This window comes from Lycium ferocissimum, chromosome 10 (genome assembly GCF_029784015.1).
Source record: "Lycium ferocissimum isolate CSIRO_LF1 chromosome 10, AGI_CSIRO_Lferr_CH_V1, whole genome shotgun sequence".
NCBI lineage: Eukaryota > Viridiplantae > Streptophyta > Magnoliopsida > Solanales > Solanaceae > Lycium > Lycium ferocissimum.
In genome coordinates this window covers 67,155,145-67,179,162 of record NC_081351.1, presented here as the reverse complement: position 1 = coordinate 67,179,162, position 24,018 = coordinate 67,155,145, and the positions used below count along the sequence as shown (strand labels likewise).

At 36.8% G+C, this 24,018-nt stretch overlaps 1 protein-coding gene across 2 annotated transcripts; it reads right to left on the bottom strand.

Moving 5' to 3' along the window:
- Positions 1-6,308: 6,308 nt before the first annotated feature.
- Positions 6,309-22,169, bottom strand: LOC132032554 (GDSL esterase/lipase 2-like). Of its 2 annotated transcripts, none has more exons than XM_059422193.1 (5): positions 21,806-22,169; positions 21,539-21,609; positions 8,153-8,362; positions 7,392-7,656; positions 6,309-6,716 (listed from the first exon to the last, which is right to left on the bottom strand). In XM_059422193.1, the coding sequence occupies exons 1-5, from the start codon at positions 22,074-22,076 to the stop codon at positions 6,475-6,477; spliced, it is 1,059 nt and encodes a 352-aa protein (XP_059278176.1). In that variant the 5' UTR covers positions 22,077-22,169; the 3' UTR covers positions 6,309-6,474. The 2 variants fall into 2 exon arrangements, with proteins under 2 accessions (XP_059278176.1, XP_059278175.1); XM_059422192.1 differs by having other exon boundaries at positions 21,539-21,660; positions 21,806-22,168.
- Between the last annotated feature and the right edge of the window lie 1,849 nt (positions 22,170-24,018).

Genomic DNA, 24,018 nt, shown 5'->3' with positions numbered 1-24,018 from the left:
AGTATTCGGAGGCTCTTCGAAAGGAAAAGGCTCAGATCTGATTATTCGTGGCTCCAGTTCAGCAGCGAGTTAGGTTAAGGCTTACCCTTCAGTTAAACTTCAGTTAGAGAATCATATGTAGAAGTTACTTATTGACGGAGAGAGCATGTTAAGCCTTCAGGTATGAAGTTGGGATGAATTTTCTTAGGTTGGTATTGTTGACTAATTCGTGGGCTTGTTGCCTTCTTGTGATTTATTGGCTTGTTGCCATGTGTGTGATATTGGACTTGTACTTAGTTGCCATATTGTGATTATGATACGGTTGTAACTTGTCTTGACATTATCATAGATATAGGAAAGGACTTGACTTGATATTGATATTGTGAAATGTGTCCACGTGTGGCACGACTGGGATTGATATGATTCACTTGGTATTGTTATTTTGCATTGCAGTCATCCTTATTTCCATGATACATTGATATTACCTGTGAATAGGTGAGAAGGAAACATCCGTGATTCTTTGGACATACTTGATATAGTAGCCATCTCTAGACTATGTGCGGAATGGCTAGTGATGTGGAGGTGAAATCCAATTAGGTTGGTTCCATAAGGTGTTATTATGGGCCTGTCTCCATATTTGCTATGTTTATGACTTGTATTTGCATTCATATCTCTCTTGATATCTCACTTATCAATGGAAATGGAAGGATAGTTGTTGATTCATTTGAGATGCTGCGTGGTTGTTAATCACTTACCTAGACATTTGATGGATTCGAGGACTAGAGGTTTTTGCCTAGGCTGTGGCTGTAGACTACTGAGATCTAGTGTGGTTCACATTACTGCAAGTCTTACGAGGATGTGCTTAGTGACTGATGTGGATGTGCTTAGTGACTGTATATTTGGTTGCTTAGATGCCTATCTTTCGTTTTTTCTTTCTTATATATATGTTAGCTAATTATTGTCGGTCTATGATGCCTATTAGTACGTGTTGTTGTACTGATGCTACCTTCCTGCATTCTTTTCTGACTGCTTGGTGCTCTCATTCCACTCACTCTCACATGTCTGCACTATAAATTGTGAAATGGTTAGTCTAACAATTAGCCCAACTTCCTAACTGAAAGCACTAATAGGATACGAGGTTTAGTGAGGGGAATTTTTGGATACTATTCTTTCACTAACAGACTGCGAGGCTAAGAAGAATCCACCCCTTATATATTTCAGTTCCACTTTTTACGGCCAATGTTATTTTAGGGGTCAAAATCCCCATTAAGTGTAGGAATTGCACCCTATAGCCTACTTCTCCATGTTATTTAAACTGTATCTAATTATTTCAAATTATTTAACTGATAGCCAACGTTGAAAAGTTTAGACAAAAGCTTCTGTGTGTCCACCTTTTGCTGCTTCTCCTTTTCTTCTCCTTTCTCTTCAATTTGCAGGTACAAAATTTTAAGCAGTTAATCTTACATTCATGACTCATGAGCAACTTAATTTGCAACAGGATAAGTTTGGACAATACCTATCATTTATTTGTTGATGTACCCTTCATAATGAAATTTTTTATATGCAAGAGAATAGTCTGTAATTATGCTTTTTTATACAAGCTTCCTTTTTATTACTGTACATTTTTAAAAAGGCCAATACATGAAACTGATACTTGGTTGATATGAAACTTTTATCATGATTATCTTGTATTCACATCTAATGGTTGTTAAATTAACCAAAGCTACAGTTAGTAATTGTTTGGTCTATGCCCTTCAGTTGATTTTTGTGCTTTTATTTGTTAAGACTACTAGAAGACAACAACAACATGCCTAATAGAATCCCACATTGTAGGGTCTGGGAAGGGTAGAATGTACACCCTACCCCCCCCCCGAAAGGTAGGGAGGCTGTTTCCGAGAGATCCTCGACTCAAGAGAGAAAACAACACAAAAAGTTAGATAGGGACAAGCATATCAAAAACAATATGAAAATGAGGAATAACAAAAGCGAGAAAGTCATGATAGAACAGTCTAGAAAGAAAGGATCATTAGCTACCATATATAAATAAGATAATCAAAGTACAAGGCCTAACAGATATAAGCAGAAATCAAATGGCAATAAACGAATGAGCAAAACTACAACTACTAGGATGAAAGGATAAGCAACCTAGCCTTCTATCCTAATCTGAGTCCTCCACAACCTCCTATCTAAGGTCATGTCCTGGTAACCTGAAACTGCGCCATGTCCTGTCTAATCACCTCTTCCCAATACTTCTTTGGCTTCCCTTTACCTCTCCTGAAACCGTCCATAGCCTATTATCATCCAATAATCTATTATTACTAAATAAATGACTTCATATGATGATTCATGGCCAATTATTTGGTAAATGGACATGGATAACTCCAGGTCTGAAGTTAGGCATAAGTCTGAAGTTCAGTCAACGTGGAAGTTTGGCCTTGGCAATCCAAACTTCAGACTTATATGTCAGAAATTTGGTCTTGACAAGCCAGTGTTTTGACACATATGTCGAAAGTATGCTTGCATTATAACATGTCAAACTTTAGACAAAATCTGTAACTTCCTTGAATTTTTGTAACTTCAATTATGTATCACAAAAGAATAATAAAGTGACTTAAATGGGGTACCAAAATTGGCTATCTGTACAATTGCTTAATCAGTCATTTATTTGTACCTGCCAAGGGGGTGGGAGCAGCTATTCTAATTCTTCTTGGGGATTCCATCCACTAATTAGTGGTACCTAACTAATCAGCAAGTAACACCTTGGTTATTTCCTCAACAATCCACATGTCAGCATCTGACTATTTAGTACTGAAATTAGGAGGAATATAAAATAGAACACAATAATTTTGGAGAAACTTTCTCGGTTTTATATAAACAAAACATATCTCTATTGCAAGAAGGAAAAAAACTAAAATGAGTAGGAACTAATCAGAAACTAAAGCTAATCCATAGTCAACCTCGAGACAAGAGAAGAAGAATGATAGAAGTTTAGAGAAGGAAGAAGAATAAGAAGAAGAGGAAGAAGAAGAAGAAGAAGAAGAAGAAGAAGAAGAAGAAGAGAGCCTGGGAGAGAAATGAGAAAGGAGAGGAAAATACCATATATCCATTGCCTTCTCTCTCCTGTCAGTGTAGATTATAACAACCTTCAGTAACAACCTTCAGTTGACGTGGCATCATTGTGGCCCTTACTGCTAATTTAACTATGTCTAATCATAACTGTTGATTGGAAAATAGTTATTTCTCTCGCCTACTTACTTAGTTTTGAATCCCAGTAGTTGCAGTCAACTACACTATTTTCTATTGTCTTTCTCAAGGTCATAATATTCCTCGCCCCTTCAAACAATCCTTGTCCTCAAGGATTAAGAATCAAAGTTTGGGAAATTACCCTTGATAAACTGATAATCTTCCCAAGGGACATCCACAAGAGGTAGATTGGACCATTGAACCAACACCTTCACAGCAACAACATTGTTCTTCTTTGGTACCTGTCTTTGAAGAATGACCACTGGCTTGACTTGAAATTGGTCATCTTCATCAGCATTTGAAAAAACAGTTTGTACAACCACTTTGTTGCTTAGCAGTAAAACATGTAACACAAGGCACACCTTAGACTTAGAAGAGAAAGTCAAGCTTATAGGCCACATGTTGAATTCTAGCAACCACTCTATAGGGACCATAATGTTTAGAACTCACTCCAGGTTCTTCCTTACGGCAATAGAGGCCTCTTTGTAGGGCTGAAGCTTCAGATAAACCATGTCTCCCACCTAAAACTCTCTGTTAGTTCTTCTCCTATCAGCATACAACTTTATCCTTTCTTGAGCTTTGCATAAGTTATCCTTCAACAATTCTTTGCATTTGTTGTCTTCTCATGACTACATTCTCAACATTTGATACTACTGTCTCAAGAAAGGGCCCAATGAACAATTGAGGAGGAGAGTAACCATATAAATACTCAAAGCGATTGCAAGCTAGTGAGGAAAGTGGTATTATACCACCTCCCTACTGCACTTAGCCATTGTTTCCACGGAGTATGCCTGTTAGCAATCATGCACCTTAGATAGTTTTCAAGACGTCTGTTCACCCTCTCAGTATGACAATCAATCGAAGGATGATATGCAGTGTCATAATGAAACTGAGTACCCAATAACATGAATAATGACTGCCAAAAGTTGCTCAAGAATATCATGTCTCTGTCAGTAACAATTGATTCCAGAATCTCATATAAAATGTGCATTCTCTACCAGAAGACCTCAGTAACTGTAAAAAAGGGACGTGAAAGAGAGATGAGATGTGCGTATTTTTTCATTATGTCCACCACCACAAGTATAACTTTTTTGTTCCTATATTTTGGCAGACCTTGAAAAATCCATACTAATGTGGGTCCATGCTTGTTTAGCAATAAGAAGGGGTTATAGGAGGCCAGGATAGGTTACATCTCCATCCTTGTTCATATGACATACATCACAACTAGCCACAAATTGAATCATCATCTATTTCATATTGGGCCAATAGAAGAGTTGAGAAAGCCTCTTCATAGTACCCAACTGTCTTGAATGACCTCTAATAAGAGAATCATGAAAAATGTTTATTAGCTATTGCCTTAGATTACCATTAAGCCCGACATGAATCTTGTCTTTCTTTCTCAGGTGCCTTGAGGAGTTATGCCAAATGTCGGGACCTTGTAGGTCCTCTGTGAGATGAGTTATAAGGTCTAATACATGTGTATCCTCTTCATAGTTGGAAGCCACTTCTTGCATTTAGGAAGGAATTGAGACACTGATAGCGAACAACTGACCAGTGTCCTACGTAGCAAATGTCCAACTTCTCATGTTGCCTAGAGAGTGCATAAACGACCCTATTCTCAGCTGCTCTTTTGTATTTCACTTTGTAGTCCAGATCAAGCAGCTTAGTAAGTCTCTTTTATTGAATAGAGGAAGTTACCCTTTGGTAAAGTAGGTACTTCAAACTGTGGTGGTCAGTCCTTACCACAAAGTGTTTGAATTATAGATAGTTCCTCCATTTATCAACTACATTCAACAAGGCCATATATTCCTTCTCATAGATAGATTTCCCTTTGTGCTTAAGACCTTATTGAAATAAGATATTGGCCTGCCCCCTTGCATTAGGACAATACCTGTACACTTGTGACTTGTATCAATTTCCATTATGAATACTTTGGAGTAGTCAGACACTGCCAATACTGGGGTGGAAGTCATGGTAGTCTTAAGGGATGCAAAGGCTAATTTTGCCTCTTCATTCCACTTTAAGGCATCTTTCTTAGGCAAATACGTGATGGGTCTACAAAGAGTCCCCTAATTAGCAACATATTTCATGTAATAGCCTGTTAACCCCCAAAAGCCCTTGGAAGCTTTAACTGAACAGGCCTAGGCCAACCCACCATGGTTTGAAATTTATCAGGGTAAGTGGAAATCCCATCTTTAGTGATGACATGACCCAATTATTAAACCTTAGACTGATCAAAAGAGCATTTGGACCTTTTGGCAAACAAATAGTATGCATCCTTATTTTATAAATATGCACAACGGAAATATTCAAGAAATATACTGCTCACATGAATAAAAGACAACACTTTTAAACAAGCTAGAACACACAAACATGCTGAAAGTTAATTCGGGAAATACCTCTTGAAGCGTGAATAAATATCTTTCAATAAGTCATTCTCTAGTTCTGCAGTGATCCCACGTTAATCGCCGAACTCTTTTAATACTTCGGTGGACAAGTATTGTTCGAACCTTGTATCTTTTCTAGGTTAGAAGCCCCCCCCCCCCCCCCTCTTCGATTTATAACCAAGTTTTCGTAAAACCTAGAAAAAACGGGTTTGGTTCCTTCTCCACCAAGAAATAAAATTTTGAGTCCTAATTAAATATTGGCACAACAAGGATCATAACATTAAGGGCTCGTTTGGTACAAGGGATAAGGATAAATAATCCCAAGATTATATTTGAGGTAAATTTATCCCACGTTTGGTTGGGATAAAATGGTGGTATAACTAATCTCGGGATTGTGGTGTTATTTTATCCCTGTGGGAGGGTAAAATAACTAATCCCAGTATAAGTTATCCTGGGATAGCTTGTTTCCAACCAAACAACCCCTAATTACTGAGGCTCGTATTATGGAAATAATTCAAACCGATTGAATTATTCTTACCATAATAAATCACGAATAATTCCACCAAACCCCCCCCCCCACCCCACCCCCACCCCAAAAAAAAAAAAAAAAAAAGACACACACTCAGAGAGAGAGAGAGAGAGAGAGAGAGAGAGAGAGAGGGCGAGCAAAACGAAGTAAAAAGCAAAGATAATCTCATCTAATCAAAGGGAATTATTTGCATTCAAACCATTCTCCAATTTCATTTTCACACAATGACAGATTCTATATCTGAAGCACAACAGATTCATGAGATTCGAAGTCATCAAATGTGTAAAACCTTATTATCAGAATTGTTATTTGCACAATAATGCCACCAATCATAAGCTATGCTGGTAAATTGAAAAATGAGTTTAAGTTGTAAGGCTCAGTAACATCCATAGTTCCATTCCACATTAATTCAGCAACTTGTTGATATGCCACTTCAGTGAGATGACCAGAGTCAAAAAATATGTAATCCTTGACATTGTTGCACAATTCATACTCTTTTACTTGTCTCTTGCCTCCACAACTATTGATTCCTCTGAATGGACCCGTCCCACAACAAGCTATTTTAGATGTTTTAAAGCCTAGACAAACGCAAATATATACATGTTAGAAATCATAGAACCTACAAAAATATAATTGTCTAACAAGTACTATTGATTTAGAAATAGAGCAAAAATATGTCTAGTGTGTGTTTGCGTGTGTACATTGTCAGTGAAAGTTCTATTTTTCTACTAGCACGTGTCACTGTATCATGTAAAATAGAACCTAATCATATCAAATTGAGTGAGTCATCTCGTCTAAAAGTGCAATTCATTAGAGAATTCTCATTTTTAATTATCATATTATTTTATGGTTTACAGTATACTTTCGTGCAGGTCTAATTTTTTTACTAATCACAAGCACAAAATAATATCTCGTTGGTGGATGATGGTTAATCTTTGATTCTTGATCTATTTTGGTACCATGTTAAATTCAGGACCTTAACATAAATTGGTGCAGTTTGCAAATACTTATAAATATTAGTACATGAATCATTCAAATTACAAGAGATATAAGATACATTACAATATGAACTATCGACAATTAACATTATTTGCATATCTTACAATTCATTGTTACATATGCATATCTACCTGTTTTCAGATAGTCATACCCGACGATGCAATATGATCTTATATTATAACAATGTAAAAAAATGAAATGAAAGGTTATAACTGAGTTCAGATTTATACTTCAAAAGGGACAGAGGAACTTACCATATTTTGAAGGATTGTCAATTCTTTCAGTAGCAACTTTGAAGAAATCAAACAAGGAATACTTAAATCCAGGTAACTGCTGCTCTAGATGCTTTAGCATTTTAGGCAAAGCTGAGTTGTGTATTTTTGCAAGGGTGTTCATTTCTTCTATGCAGTTACCACTTTTATTTCCTTGTTGGAAATTAAGAGCCCTAGAACTTGGTGCACAGCCCAAAGGAGCCAAGTTTAGGAAGGCAAATTTTCTCCCTCCTTCTTTGTATATTCCCTGTTGAATTAAATGCAAAAAAATTAAAACAAATATTATGTTAGCAAGAGGTCTAATAAAACTCCGTAGACCCCAAAAAAACAAGACACATACTTTGATTCTCACTAGATTTTTTTGTTTTTTATAATAATTTATCCTGATCAATTTGTGTGTCTCAATTATTTTACAAGGTACTTACTATATCTTTCATCAGTATAAATATCATTTAGCTTTAGCTATAAAGGTCTAGGTAGGATAAAAGACATCATCTAGTGCTTTTAACCTCTACTATGATTTTGAACTCTACTATCATTTAACTTCATTATCCGTTAGACAACATTCTGACTCTATTTCTTCACCTTCTCTTAACATGATCAAAATTGATTGTAATAAAGTCACAAAATTCAGCTACATTTTTGCTAGATTTTGTTAAATTTAGAAGATTAATTAAAACCAAAAGCAATATATAGAAAAAAATTATGCAAAAAACCTCAAAAACTATCAATAGTATAATCACCTTCAGAACATATGTCAAATTGCCAATTACCATCTTTGCATATTCTTCCTTTGGATATGTCGCGTTAAAGTTACTGTAATCATTAGTTCCCGCACTAAACATGTATACAGCATTGGAGAGGAGTCGTTCAGACTTTTTTTCTCCAAACTTCTTCTTCAAATCTTTCACCACCTTCTTAAAATATTTTAATTGTGTTTTAAGGTCAATAACCTGCAATTGTGAAAATAAAAGTTCGTTAGTGATATCTCCTCAGAATTGATAGCAAATATTATTGGGATACTTAAAATTGCACTTATTAAGTGATTTGGAGAGAATTAGAGAAATATAAAAGTACTGACAAATAGACACACAAACAGAGATTGAAGTTGTATGTACAAATTAATTAACAATGGGGCTAAGTAGTTCCATTTTAACTGTATTATGCCTTAGAATTAAGGACTCCGTTTGGTCATGAAAATTATTCACTTTTTTCCGGATTTTTTTGAAAACTAGATATCATTGCCCGTGCTGCGCACGGGCCCAACACGAAGATCTACGCGTCCAATGCCAAGCTCTAGAACTCAATTCGTTGAAACTCAACAATTTTGATATGATTTAGCACAATTGCACGCACAGACCCAACATGAATCTACGTGTCAAATGCAGGCTATAGAATTTCATTCCTTCAAATTAACATTTTGATATGATTTAGCACATGATATGTCATAATTTTAACAAGCATGTTATTAGTGCTACTATAGCCAGTGGTGACTTCAAAAATACACATGTATTCATTCCAAGAATATCATTAAGCTCAAGGTCAAACTCTAGATTTTGTGGGAATTTATTTACGTGAACCTGTCTTTTCAGACGGCCAATTTTATGTCTCTTTATCCAAAGCTAAAAGTTCAAAAAATGTAAAAATATTAATACGTCCACCCACAGCGAAAGATACGGATGATCATTCTACATAAAATAACGTATATGAGGAAATGCTTAAAAAAATCAACTCTTGAAACACAAAGAATAGTTGAATACACTCAAAGGAACATTCATATAGTACCAAAAGAGTAAATGGTATATCAAAAGCCATTTCATCCTTTTTTAAATAAACATTGCCATGTTTAGATATATTTAAACATTACCATCACGAATATGCAAATACAGCTTGAAGTTGTATTTGAAATTTGGAAAACACCTAAAATTCTATTTTCACTTTTTTTCCCATTTTTTCACTTTCAATACATTTAAACATTCAAATAGCTGTTTTAAAAACTATAGCCAAACACTCCTCCAATTTCAGCTCCAACTTCAAACATTCCAGATAAAATGAAAAATATTTGGTTTCTACGGCCAATCGCCTACTAAGTGGAGAACAATGACTTAGAATGTCGAAAGATATTTTTGTTGGGCTTCAGACGTCACTATCCGGGCCTAGCCTATAATAGGCCCAATGACCTGACTCATCCGATGACCTGATCGAGTCAATTTCTACTGTTATCAATTCTGTCCTTTATTTCTCATCAAACTGCGCATTCAACTAGGGTGTTCATGTTTCGATAAGATTGATTTTTGGATAAAATCAAAATTAAATTACCTTTGTCAGTTTTTAACTATTAAAATCAAATTAGACCAAATATTGATCAAATTTATCCATTTAATTATTATCGGTTCGGATTAGTTTAACCGCCTTACTCAATTTATATTTACCAACTTAAAACTCGACTAACAGTCAATAATATAATGAATAACCAACTAAATATTTGGTGTAACATGTATCAAAATTTAAAGGGCAATTTGCACGATTGCCCTTCATACAGACTGGTCTTTAATTTTCCTCCATCAATTAGTTGGTCTTTAATTTTTGCCCTTCGCTTAAAAAGGTGACCGAAGATACCCCGAGGTTCTGGGTTCAAAATCCAGTAGAGTAAAAAATAATAATATTTTCGCAAGACATAGGTTTCTATGAACCTATGCATATTCGGGCGAAATTACATAGAGCCTATGCCAGAGCCGGCAGACTTTGCCTTGTAAGGCAAACTTTTAATTATGAACGAGCAAACTTTTAGTTATTCCTTAAGCCAAAGTCTGCTGCATAAGGCAGACCTTTTACAAAAGTCTTGCTTTGCGATTTTTTTTTTTTTTTTTTTATTGAGCGGGGGTTCAAACCCAGAACCTCAAAATATTTTCGGTCACCTTTTTAAGCGAAGGGCAAAATTAAAGACCAGCAATTTGAGGGGCAAAAATTAAAGACCACCCCAAAAGAAGGGCTATCCGCTCAAAAAAATGAAAAACAAATGATGAAAATAAAACTTTGATTACAAAATATACCAAATATCTTGTTTTTCTTATTAATATTATTGTATTATATATCTATCTATATCTATATCAATCTATATTATATTAAAAGCATGAACTCCTTAACTTGAAAGTGAAATTACGTTTTATATATATATATATATATTAAACTCCTCATCCGAAGAGGTGTGTTTTCTTTCTAAACAAATGTGTCATTTAAGGAAAGACTCTTGGGTTTTAAAAAACAACTAGCAAGCTATGCCGGTGCGATCCACGGGGCTCAACATGATTAGTTTAATTAGTCTTTATGGTTTGTATATTTTGCAAAAGATACTGCGATTTTCCTTAGTGAGTCTCCATTTTTTTTCCTCTTATTTTTCCCCTTAATTTCTCAATTGTTATTAAAATTTGTCTTATTTTGGTTATGTCCACTTCTTTTTATATTTAGTAAGTTGACAATTTAAATATCCTACATGTCATGTTTATAATCACAAGATCCAAAGGATGTTTTATTATATTATATATATTTTTAATTTAGAACCACAAAATTTGAAAGTTTATCTTTATTTCTTAAACTCTCCGTGTCTAGTCAAACACAAACACTTCAATTGAGACAGGGGGACTATACGCCAATTGAAGGAAATGAAAGGACAATTGAGACACTGCGGACCCGAGGGACTTAAAAAGTAAACACACAAGAGGTAAAATTAATGTTCAACTTCTGAAATGTACACACGTTAGTCCTTGCTTAGAGTACAATTTCAGTTGCTTTTTGTACAACTTATTGTTGCTGTGTTCGTCCACCTTGGGCGTTTATATATAATAGAAATATAAAAAAATATAAGAAAAATATAGAATAGATAAATATTTTTAGTAATGTGGCCAAGTAATATGGGACGAAGGGAGTACTTCAGTTATTAATTCTTAAAGAACGTGAAAAGTCAAAAGTAAATAAGTAAAAGTGCACGGAAAAAATAAATATGTGTCGGAGAATTAAAATTGAAGTGCATACATGTATACATGAGAAGAGAATAAATATTCAGCAAGAACGTGAAAAGTCAAAGTGAACAACGAAAAGTGCATGAAGAAAATAAATATGTGTCAGAGAATTAAAATTGAAGTGCATACGTGTATACATAAGAAGAGAGTAAATATTTAGTACTATGACATATGTCCACGTGGGATTTATTAATTCTTAAAGAACGTGAAAAGTCAAAGTGAATAAATTTGTGTAGGAGAAGTAAATTTGAACTGCATACGTCTATACATGAGAAGAGAATAAATATTCAGCAAGAACGTGAAAAGTCAAAAGTGAATACGTAAAAGTGCACGGAGAAAATAAATATGTCGGAGAATTAAAATTGAAGTGCATACGTATATATATGAGAAGGGAATAAATATTAAGTACTATGACATATGTAAATATTCAGCAAGAACGTGAGAAGTCAAAAGTGAACAAGTAAAAGTGCACGGAGAAAATAAATATGTGTCGAAGAATTAAAATTGAAGTACATACGTGTATACATGAGAAGAGAATAAATATTCAGTACTATGACATATGTCCACGTGGGATTTATTAATTCTTAAAGAATATGAAAAGTCAAAAGTGAAGAAGTAAAAGTGTACGGAGGAAATAAATTTGTGTAGGAGAATTAAAATTGAACTGCATACGTCTATACATGAGAAGAGAATAAATATTCAGCAAGAACGTGAAAAGTGAAAAGTGAAAAGTGAAAAAGTAAAAGTGCCTGAGAATAAATAAATGTGTCGAAGAATTAAAATTGAAGTGCAAATATGAATACGCATACGAAAATGAATACGAAAGGTAAATGAGTACGGATATGAATGTATGTACGCGAATATGCAATAGAAATGGAACGTCCCTATGGAAAGCAAGTAAGTGCTATGATGATGATCCTATTACCTCCCATCCTATGTTATTTCATATGTTGACTATTATGTTTTCATATTGATATTGATCATGCCTTACATACTCAGTATATCTTTCGTATTGACGTCCTTTTGTTTGTGGACGCTGCGTCATGCCCGCGGTGGCCGGGGAGACAAACTTGATCCATATTTGTATTTTCTCGGGGACTACATAGCGGAGCTCCTATTTCATTCGAGGCTATGACTTTTGGTATAGATTCTTTTGTGTATATATTCATGGGCACGGCGGGGTCTGTCCCGCCCATATGTTATGATATGACATACTTCTTAGAGGCTCATAGACATGTGTGTGTATATGGTTAGATATGTTCGGCCTTATCGGCTTATATTTTGGGATATTATTTTGATAGCCTTGTCGCTTATGTACATTTGTATGGGCATAGTTGTTAATGATGATATAGATGTGTTGTTGCCCGTTGAGGCTAGAATGATGATGAATGAAAAGCATGATTAGTATGTGGCTCACCTAGATATGAGGTGAAAGCATGTTAAGGGGGTGCCCGAGTGGGATAGCACCGGGTGCTCATCGCGGCCCTCCGGTTGGATTGTGACAAAAGTGGTATCAGAGCAGTTCAGTCCTAGGGTATGTCTACGAGCCGTGTCTAGCAGAGTCTTGGTTATGGGTGTGTTGCGCGCCACACTTATAAACAAGAAGCTGCGGACATTTTGGGAATGAATGACCTTCTTTCTTCATAAGAAATCGTGCGATAGAGCTATGATGTAAGAATTTCTTGTTTCTTAACCATGTGTTGCGTATTTCAGAAATGCCTGTAAAAAGAAAGGCTTCGGCGGCCCAAAGGGCAAGACGGTGGCCGAAAAGCGGGGCAAAAGAGCACCGCCACCGGTAGTAGAAGAAAGTGAGTCCCCAGTGCGGCTCAAATCTAAGTCCTCCCGATCGGTGCCTATATTAGAGAGCATGAGGGAGTCTCGACCAACTCCGGACCTCCTCGGCTCCTCCACCGAACGCTTCAGGCCAAGATGTGAAAGAGGCCATTAATTTGCTGACTCAATTGGTTGCGGCCCAGACTCAGTGGCAAAGTTCAGGGTAAGGTGATAGGGCTGTTAGTGCAAGAGCCCGTGATTTCATTAGTTTGAACCCTCTGGAATTCTTTGGATCAAAGCCGGATGAGGACCCTTAGAATTTTATTGATGGTATGTTGAGGACGCTTCGGTTGATACATGCTTCAGACACCGAGTCGTTGGAGTTAGCATCCTACAGATTGAGGGATGTTGCGGTATGTTGGTACACGGTTTGGATGGTTTCACGGGGAGCCAATGCACCTCCTCCGGTATGGCAAGAGTTTGTAGATGCATTTCTTCGACATTATTTGCCCCCAGAAGTTTGGCGAACTAGAGCCGAAAAGTTCTTGAATTTGAGACAAGGAAGCATGAGTGCTCTAGAGTATAGTCTCCGCTTCAATTCCTTGGCTAGGTATGCTTCGGCCATGGTAGCGGATATGGGTGACCGATTGCACCGATTTGTGAAAGGCCTAGGGCCACATTTGATGGATAGATGCTTGACTGCGTCCCTTCAGGACAATATGGATATTGCACGCATCTAAGCCCATGCTCAAAATTTAGAAGAAAGCTTACAACAACAAAGAAATGAGCATGATAGAGGGCATAGCAAGAGGGCTAGATCTTCAGGTCCGATGAACGAATATAGAAGTGGGCACAGACAGCAGTCTTCCAGACATTTGGGCTACTCTATGACTAGTGCGCTGCCACGGTATTCAGGCCAGAGATTTGATAGATCTACTCATCCCGGGCCGAGTCAGAGCTTTTCGGGATCTCAGTTTAGAGGTGATTCGGGTCAGGCGAGGCCATCCATACCACGATGTTCTCAGTGTGAAAAGTTACATTGGGTTCCGTGCAGATTGGGCTCCGAGGCTTGCTATTCATGTGGTCGGTCAGGCTATATTATGCGAGATTGCCTCTCAGTTAGTGGCAGAGGTAGAACCCAGCCTTCAGGGTCAGTAGCGGGGATCTTCGGCCCTATACGCCCTATGGGGCCGAGGTTCATAAGCGCCGGTCGGCCGTGGTAGAGTGGGGAGAACCCCCGGTTTTAGCGGTCCTCGGACCGCATTTATGCTTTAGTGGATGCCAAGATCTTGAGTCTTCTCTCGATGTTGTCACAGGTATATTATCGGTACTTTCTCATGATGTATATGCTTTGATAGATCCCGGCTCCACATTGTCATATGTTACTCCGTATATTGTGGGTTGGTTTAGAATCAAACCGGAGTCGATTAAGCCTTTTGAGGTGTCTACACCCGTTGGTGAATCGGTAATAGCTAGCCTAGTATATAGAAATTGTGTAATTGTGATTTGTGATCGCCGTACCATGATTGACTTGCATGGGTTAAAAATGGTGAATTTTGATGTTATTATGGGCATGGATTGGTTGGCTTCTTGCTACGCCAATGTCGATTGTAGAATGAAAATGGGTCGACTTTCGATTCCGGGAGAGCCGGTTTAGAATGGATAGGAAATACGGCGTCACCAAAGGGTAGGTTTATTTCCTATCTAAAGGCAAGGAAAATGATTACAAAAGGTTGCATTTATTATCTAGTGCGGGTTCAAGATGTAGAAGCCGAACCACCGACTTTTCAGTCAGTTCCTGTAGTGAATAAATTCCCGGATGTGTTCCCGGAAGAGCTCCTAGGCCTTCCTCCCGAGCGGGAGATTGATTTCGCTGTTAATGTGTTGCCAGACACTAAGACTATATCTATTCCTCCTTATAGAATGGCTCCCGCAGAATTGAAAGAGTTGAAGGAGCAATTGAAGGATTTGCTTGAGAAAGGCTTTACTAGGCCTAGTTCATCCCCGTGGGGAGCACCCATCTTTTGTTTGTCCGAAAGAAAGATGGCTCTTTGAGAATGTGCATTGACTATCGGCAATTGAGTAAGGTGACGATTAAGAATAAGTATCCTCTTCCGAGGATTGATGATTTATTTGATCAGTTAAAAGGTGCAAATAGTTTTCCAAGATAGATTTGAGATCCGGGTATCATCAAGTGAGAGTTAGGGAGAAAGACATCCTTAAGACAACTTTCAGAACGAGATATGGCCATTTTGAGTTCCGGGTGATGTCATTTGGGCTAACTAATGCACCAGCAGTATTTATGGATCTGATAAATGATGTGTTCAGGCCTTTTCTAGATTTGTTCATGATTGTATTCATTGACGATATCTTGGTGTATTCTAGATCCGAGGAAGAACATGCTGATCATTTGTGTACTGTCCTTAGAGTTCTTCAAACTCGAGAGTTGTTTGCAAAATTTTTTAAGTGTGAGTTCTGGTTGAACTTAATGACATTTCTGGGGCATATTGTTTCAGCCGATGAAATTCGGGTAGATAGCCAAAAGATTGAGGCTGTAAAGACTTGGCCAAGGCCTACAACTCCTATGGAAGTACGTAGCTTTCTGGGCTTAGCAGGATATTACAGGAGATTTGTAGAAGGTTTTTCTTCTATTTCTGCACCACTTACAAAGTTGACCCAGAAATCAGCTAAGTTTCAATGGACGGATACTTGTGAACGTAGTTTCCAAGAGCTAAAAGACAGATTGACTTCTGCACGACTCCTGACACTTCCAGAGGGATTGGAAGGTTATGTTGTTTATTGCGATGCTTCGGGCGTTGGGCTAGCCAGTTTGTGTATTGATGCAACATGGCGAGGTGATTGCGTGTCTTCCAAGGCGATTCTGGCTAAAACACGAAAAGAATTATCCAACCCATGATCTTGAATTGGCCGTAGTGATTCATGCATTAAAGATATAGAGACATTATTTATATGGTGTTCATGTAGATATTTATACAGATCACAAGAGCCTTCAGTATATCTTCAAGCAAAAAGAGTTGAATTTGCGGCAGGGACGATGGTTAGAATTGTTAAAAGATTGTAATGTTGATATTCTATATCACCCCGGAAAGGCAAATGTTGTGGCTGACGCTCTTAGCAGCAGATATATGGGAAGTTTATGTGAGGTACAATCAGAGAAAAGAGAAATAACTCGTGAGCTCTAGCAGTTAGCTAGCCTAGGAGTTCGAGTAGTGGACTCAGGTAGCAGGGGAACTTCCATTCAGAATTCAGTAGTTTCGTCACTAGTAGTGGAAGTGAAAGAGCGACAATACGAAGATCCCATGCTAGTGCAGTACAGAGACACACTCCCTCAGAAAGAGGAGTCATCATTTGAGATTACAGGAGATGGGGTTCTCCGATATCGAGGCATATTATGTGTTCCTAATGTAGCAGGTCTACGCTACCAAATATTGAGAGAAGCTCATTGTTCCCGTTATTCTATCCACCCCAGAGCAACGAAAATGTATAATGATCTTAAATCCATGTATTGGTGGAATGGGATGAAGAAATATGTAGCAGAATTTGTAGCTCAATGTCCCACTTGTCAACAAGTGAAAATCGAGCACCAAAAGCCAGGCGGATTGTTGCAAGCTATAGAGATCCCAACTTGGAAGTAGGAAGTGATTAACATAGACTTTATTATAGGTTTACCCCGTTCTCGACGTAAGTATGATTCCATATGGCTAATTATGGATAGACTCACTAAGTCAGCTCATTTCTTACCAGCCAGAACGACGTATGTAGCAGAAGATTATGCAAAGCTCTATGTTAAAGAGATAGTGCGACTTCATGGTGTTCCAGTATCTATTATCTCCGATAGAGGTACTCAATTTATAGCTAATTTCTAGAAGTCCTTCCAAGAGGGTTTGGGGACTTATGTGAGCCTTAGCACGACATTTCATCCACAGACGGATGGCCAAGCTGAGCGTACTATTCAGACTCTTGAGGATATGTTACGAGCATGTATGATGGATTTTAGAGGAAATTGGGATGATCATTTTCCACTTATTGAGTTTGCTTACAATAATAACTATCATTCTAGCATTTAAATGCACCGTATGAAGCTTTATATGGGCGAAAGTGTAGATCCCCAATTGGGTGGTTTGAAACAGGAGAGGCTAAATTGATAGGGCCAGATTTGGTCCAACAAGCCATAGAGAAAGTCAAGCTTATACAAGATCAGTTGTTAGTAGCCCAAAGTCGTCAAAAGTCCTATGCGAATAATCGTCGAAGAGACTTGGAGTTCCAAGTTAAAGATTGGGTATTCTTGAAAGTGTCGCCAATGAAAGGCATTATGAGATTCGGTAAAAAGGGGAAGCTTAGTCCCCGATATATTGGGCCTTATGAAGTTGTGCGCAAAGTAGGCAAAGTAGCTTATGAATTAGATCTACCTCCTGATTTGGCGTTAGTTCATCCAGTTTTTCATGTCTCGATGCTTCATAAATGTGTTGGATATCCTACTAGGATCGTCCCAGTAAATGATGTTCAAGAGATAGAAAAGTTAGCTTATGATGAAAAACCCATTGCTATATTAGATAGGCAAGTACGGAGGCTTAGAAACAAAGAAGTGGCCTCAGTTAAGATTTTGTGGAGAAATAATAATCGAGAAGAGATGACATGGGAAGCGGAAGAAATCATGAAATCCAAATATCCGCACTTATTTCAGCCCTCGGAAGAGGGCCAAGCTGAAACGTCAAGATCATAAGGTATGTATGCTTTTCTTTTATGCATTTGGGGTCGTGTGTGGCCAAATTATATTGCTATTGTGTTGTGGCCCTATGAGGCATTGATATTATGGGTTGTTGTGACTGGATGGTAGTGCTATATTATAGGGGAAACTCTGGCGAAATTTTTGTAGAATCCCCGGGTGCTTAACATTCGAGGACAAATGTTCTTAAGGGGGGAAGAATATTACACCTCAAATTTTTTTTCGTTGATGCACAGTGAATAGGCTAATGAGGAGTACGAGGTATGCGATGTTTCAATAGGTAAGATATAACATTTGATGATTCTAAATAAGATTTTAAAGACATTCGATGTTTGACGAGAAAGTTGCCAAGAGAAGGCCATGTATGCGATAAGTATCGAAAAAGATTTATGAGTAGCAAGTTGATGACAACTTAATAATGTGTTAGGGAAGAGTTATAACGCCCCTTAGATTGTTAATGAAGTGATAAACAAGTGTTAAGAAGGTCCCATAAGGATTGGAGATCAAACGAGATGACGGGATCGAACTTGGTGAAATAATGGGTTTCACGGCCATGTTCCACGGCCAGCATTGTGTTCCACGGACCGTGGATGGATCCGTGGAACTGCCAGCAGAGAAGACGACTGGCTGGTCATGAACCACGACCAGCTTCACGGACGACACTAGGTTCCACGGACCGTGGAACTCCCAACCGGCTGAAATGTTCCAAGTTTATAAATGTGATTCCAACTTCATTATTTCATTTCCAACACTTCTCCACTTCTCTCTAAAGTCTCTAGGGCATCACATATATTTCATAAACAAGAATTCAAAGGAAATCAAAGGTTCCTATCATCCAACCAAGTGAATCAAAGTAAGAAAACCCATTAAAGTTCATCAAAACCAAGGGATTCAAGTGAAGGAAAAATCTAGCGTTTTGCTCAAGTGAGGTATATGCAACCAAGGTTTAATCCTACACCATCTAAGGTAAGTTTTATGATGTTTCCATGTTATTTAAGGTATTTGAAAGTTGAAACACTTGGATTACAAAAGAATATAAGAAATGAGTCATGAATGTGCAATAGTGCCACTTTTGAGTAAATGTTTGGAATGAGTTGTGATTTTTGATACATTATGAATATGATCATGTTATAAATGATATTGAGAGTATGGAATCGACATTGTATGTGAATGAACGTGACATTGTGATATGTCTATGGTTATGGATGATTAGAAGCGAATTGGAAAGTGAGGACAATGTAGTTGAATAGAAACTATTGTGAGGAGATTGTGAATGTTATTATTGATGTTTGGGAGTTGATATATGATACGAGGGAAGTCGTATGAATAAAGGAGATGCTGTCCAATTTTCTCTAGAATTAGTCATGAATGCTAAGCTATCCATTATCTAATATGAGTATGCACTTCAATGAAGGTAGAACGTGAGCCTTGAAGAAGAACGTACAAGTGATAGAATATTTGCACGGAAAGGTATGTAGGGCTAACCCTTCTTTCATAAGGCATGGTTCTTTGGCCAAATGTTTATCCTTCTACGAGTCTACGATATTCTCCAATGATTCTACCTCTAGAAGCTACTAAGCTTATGATGCTCAATGATACGATTGCACTAAGTTCCTTATACGACGAGTAATTCTCTAAAAATAGAATGTAATGAATGACGATAGTAAAAAGGCTAAAGATAAATATGAGCTTATGTGTATGTGTGCCCATGAGAGGCTATTGTGAACCCCGAGCTTATATGGTTGGGTAGAATATAGTAAATATGTATATATATGTATATGTATATGACGATGCGCGCGCACCACTGCAATTGGGTACGAACAACCCTGAGCCTTGGTAGGGCCAGGCACTGAGCCTTGGTAGGGCCAGGTATGTGAAACACCGAGCCTTCGTGGTCGGGTATGCTATATAAAATCTATGTATATGGCATCAATATGAGTACGAATAAGCTATATATATGACATCAATATGAGTACAAATATGTTAAGATTATGTAAGTGCCAAGTAAAGGCTATGTATATGATATGAGCATGAGTATGAAAGGAAATATGAATACGCATACGAAAATGAATACGAAAGGTAAATGAGTACGGATATGAATGTATGTACGCGAATATGCAATAGAAATGGAACGTCCCTATGGAAAGCAAGTAAGTGCTATGATGATGATGCTATTACCTCCCATCCTATGTTATTTCATATGTTGACTATTATGTTTTCATATTGATATTGATCATGCCTTACATACTCAGTATATTTTTCGTACTGACGTCCTTTTGTTTGTGGACGCTGCGTCATGCCCGCAGGTGGCTAGGGAGACAAACTTGATCCATAGCTGTATTTTCTCAGGGACTACATAGCGGAGCTCCATTTCATTCGGAGCTGCAGCTTTTGGTATAGATTCTTTTGTGTATATATTTATGGGCACGGCGGGGTCCTGTCCCGCCCATATGTTATGATATGACGTACCCTTCTTAGAGGCTCGTAGACATGTGTATATGGTTAGATATATTCGGCCTTGTCGGCCTATATTTTGGGATATTATTTTGATAGCCTTGTCGGCTTATGTACATTTGTATGGGCATAGTTGTTAATGATGATATAGATGTGTTGTTGCCCGTTGAGGCTAGAATGATGATGAATGAAAAGCATGATTAGTATGTGGCTCACCTAGATATGAGGTGAAAGTATATTAAGGGGTGCCCGGGTGAGATAGCACCGGGTGCTCGTCGCGGCCTCCGGTTGGGTCGTGACATGGACACCCCACAAAAAAATGAAGATTAGTAGATTAATTAAAATGTAGCGGTTAGATTCATTTTATCAATACCGATTTATTTATTTCTAATATGTTGAAAATAATTCTTATAGTATTTCTTATAGATTAAGAAAATAGGACAATTTGCATTTTGTGCATTTTACCCGTGGGAAAAAAAATCCACATTCTATCAGTTATCTGATTATTTGTGTATTTAAGAATAAATAGCTTTCCAAGAGAGATACATAAGTATTCAAAGGTTATCTGTTCTTGCTAAATTAAAAATCAAGCATAATAACCTATGAAATTAAAGTACTGAAATTATAAAGCTTGAACAAAATTTAAGATGATAAATTGCCTGAGATGATTGAGGATCTTCCTTTATTGAGTTGGTTGTATATAAAAATAAACTATTATCATATCTTGTACTTACACTTTTATCTTTAACTTTTACCTATAACAAAAACACAACTTCTAATTATATTTATGTCATTTTTTAACCAAAAATTATACCTATTGAGATGGAATACACACGGGACACGTGTCTTTGAGAAACTAGTAATTATAAAAATTGTGTGCATATTTTGTAGGTCAGGTTCAACTATTTCCTTTTTAAAAAAAAATAGATATTATCGTTTTTTTTTAACCAAATCAATTTTTCTAAAAAAAATGCTGATTTGTTTAGTCAATTTAAGCTGATTTTCGATTTGGATCGATTTTTAAGTAAGCGTGAACATAGCTATGTTCAACAAACTGTAATGATAAAATTTCAATTCTTTCTTGGTTTAATGTTCTGGTTAAAGCATAAACCACAATGGAAATAAAAATCACTTACAAAGCCACGATAAGATTCAGTTAAACATCCAGCTCCTCCTGATGCGAAATTTACTCCATGAACAAATTGGTCTTTGCAAATCGCAAAATACGATGGAATGAGTGGCAGCTCAGCAAATTCAGCTAAAAAAACAAAATGAATTTACATATTGTTTCATATGATAATATTCTTATACAATACATAAGGTATCCGAGGTGGTATACAGACAAAATCGATGTCTCAATCAATATAAAGAGTAGAGATTTAAGAGTAGAGATTTAACCTTACCGATAAAATCAGGAATAAGACGACCATCAGAAAATCTGCCACTAGGAGGGTTGAAAAAGGATTCACCATAAGGCCACCAATTAGCTTGGAATTGAGTAGTAGTATTGATATAGTTGTTATTCCCAGGATCAAAGAAGGAATCACCAAACACAAAGAGGGCTTTTTGTTTTTGAACTGATGATATTTTTTCATAATCATAGCTACCAAGACACCCAAATGGTATGGCAGTTAGAGACAACCACACGATGACGAAGCCATGAAAGAAGGCCATGGTTAGCAACTATAATTTTTAGCACTAGAATTCTACTTCAAATTAAGAAGATGCCTAGCTTCAGGTTCTTGAAAGTTGTTATAGTGATTTGAACTATATAATTGAGGGTGATTGCGTGTTCTTTAATATATTACTCCTTAAGTCGCCTTTAAAAAAGATATAGTTGACCTAGGGATTACAAAAGGGAACAGAGGTTAGAAAGATATAAATAAATTAATCCAGTACAAGACAAGCATAACGATCGGAGGGTACTCTTCCTCAATAGTCAATAATAAGATTCTAGTCTAATCTGGCTCTATATTTGATTTTCTCTTGTTCTGTTTATTAATAGAACATTAATCACCTCCTAGTGGTTTATTTAAAAAAGAATATTAGCAGGGATAAAAAAATTAAAGCATATAATGAGAAGATCCATTAGTCGAAAAAAGGCGCCTAACTTTAGATTATAAACTCAATTGTGAACGTATATTGTTATGAATCGGGATCGAAATCATGTTTTGCGTTTACCGTCATATTAAAGTTAGTAAAATTATCGATTTAGTCCCTTTAGGTTTTATGTTTTTATTACCTAGTCCCTAAAGTTGTCAGTAAACTGTAAATGCAAAGTTTGATTCATTATTTATATTCCCTACCATGCGTTGACACCCAATTTTGGCTCGTCATGCTTAAAATTAATGTCTTCAGGTTCATGGTTCGTCAAAGAGCGTGGAATAATAAGTTTTGTACATTTTTCAAATTTTAATAATTTCAATTACTCCCTCGGTCTCAATTTATGTGACACCATTCTCTCTAGTGACACCATTTTAATAATTTCAATTACTCCCCCGATCTCAATTTATGTGACACCATTCTCTCTAGTTGTCTATATATGATTTATACTTCATATGTTTTTGTTTACTAGTATAGTACCCGTCGATGCGCGGAAGCTGTAAAAAATAAATTATAAAAAATTATCATTTTATTTTCTCGACCACCTTATATTTATATTCATTGATAAGAAGGCCAGTAAGGAAGGAAAAAGTATTTCCTTCTATCTTAAATTGCCTAAGTTCTTGTACTATGTGCCATAAGGTTCAAATATAATTTTACTATGTGCCATAAGGTTCAAATATAATTTATCTTACTATGATTAAACGACTTAATTAAGTAAAAATATAATAATGTTTAAATAATAGAAGTGCATGTGTGTTGCTTCCAAACGCACACGCAAGTATATGTAGTTGTACATGTGTGTGGCCCTATTCACGGTTATTATCGATAAAGTTTCATTAGGGGTTGAACCGACCCCACACTTACTTCAAACCATATTACTAAAATCAAAATAAAAGAAGCTAACTACTCCTATACTACACAGCAAACAAACAAAAGAGGAAAACAATAAAAAAAAAAAAAAAAAAAATTAAGCAAGTTCATGTTGTAGGGTTCGAGTTGGAAAATCACAAATTCCGAATTCTCCATCCTACTTCGAATTTATGGTGAAAGGTAATGCACAAGGGCTCCTATGTGTGTTTAATGTTCAATTGCTACTCAAGCCTTCACAATTTTCACAAAAAACGTGGTTTAGGACTTTCATCGAACACCTTGCGAGCATAGAATCTTCCCTTACTTTTGACAATAATGGTGGGTTATGAAACCCTCGTTTGTGCAATGGGAGTCATTTTCTAGCCATAAACACCTCACACAAGCACAATAATACCAAACACCGCCCAAAATCGCCCAAACCCATCAACCCTAGTTTTACCACTTTTCACAATTCAAGAACAAAAGGAAGAAAAGGGATGGAATTCATGTAATGGATGAGAAATTACTTACCTTGTTGAGTTAATGAGGGATGAGTGAAACGTTTTGAACTTTGATTGTCAAGGAAAAGGATTAGGAGAGGGGTTTTTTCGAGTTTTTGAGATATTTGGAAGAAGAAAGGTGAGAATGGAAGTGAAGGGCT

What these genes read in the sequence shown, in the direction of transcription:
- LOC132032554 (XM_059422192.1), bottom strand. Translation starts at nt 22,076, where the DNA reads ATGGCCTTCTTTCATGGCTTCGTCATCGTGTGGTTGTCTCTAACTGCC. An exon ending in TCTTATTCCTGATTTTATCG is followed by an intron (nt 21,661 to 21,805) that starts GTAAGGTTAAAT and finishes TTGTTTTTTTAG; the next exon opens with CTGAATTTGCTGAGCTGCCA. An exon ending in CTGAATCTTATCGTGGCTTT is followed by an intron (nt 8,363 to 21,538) that starts GTAAGTGATTTT and finishes TCACAATTGCAG; the next exon opens with GTTATTGACCTTAAAACACA.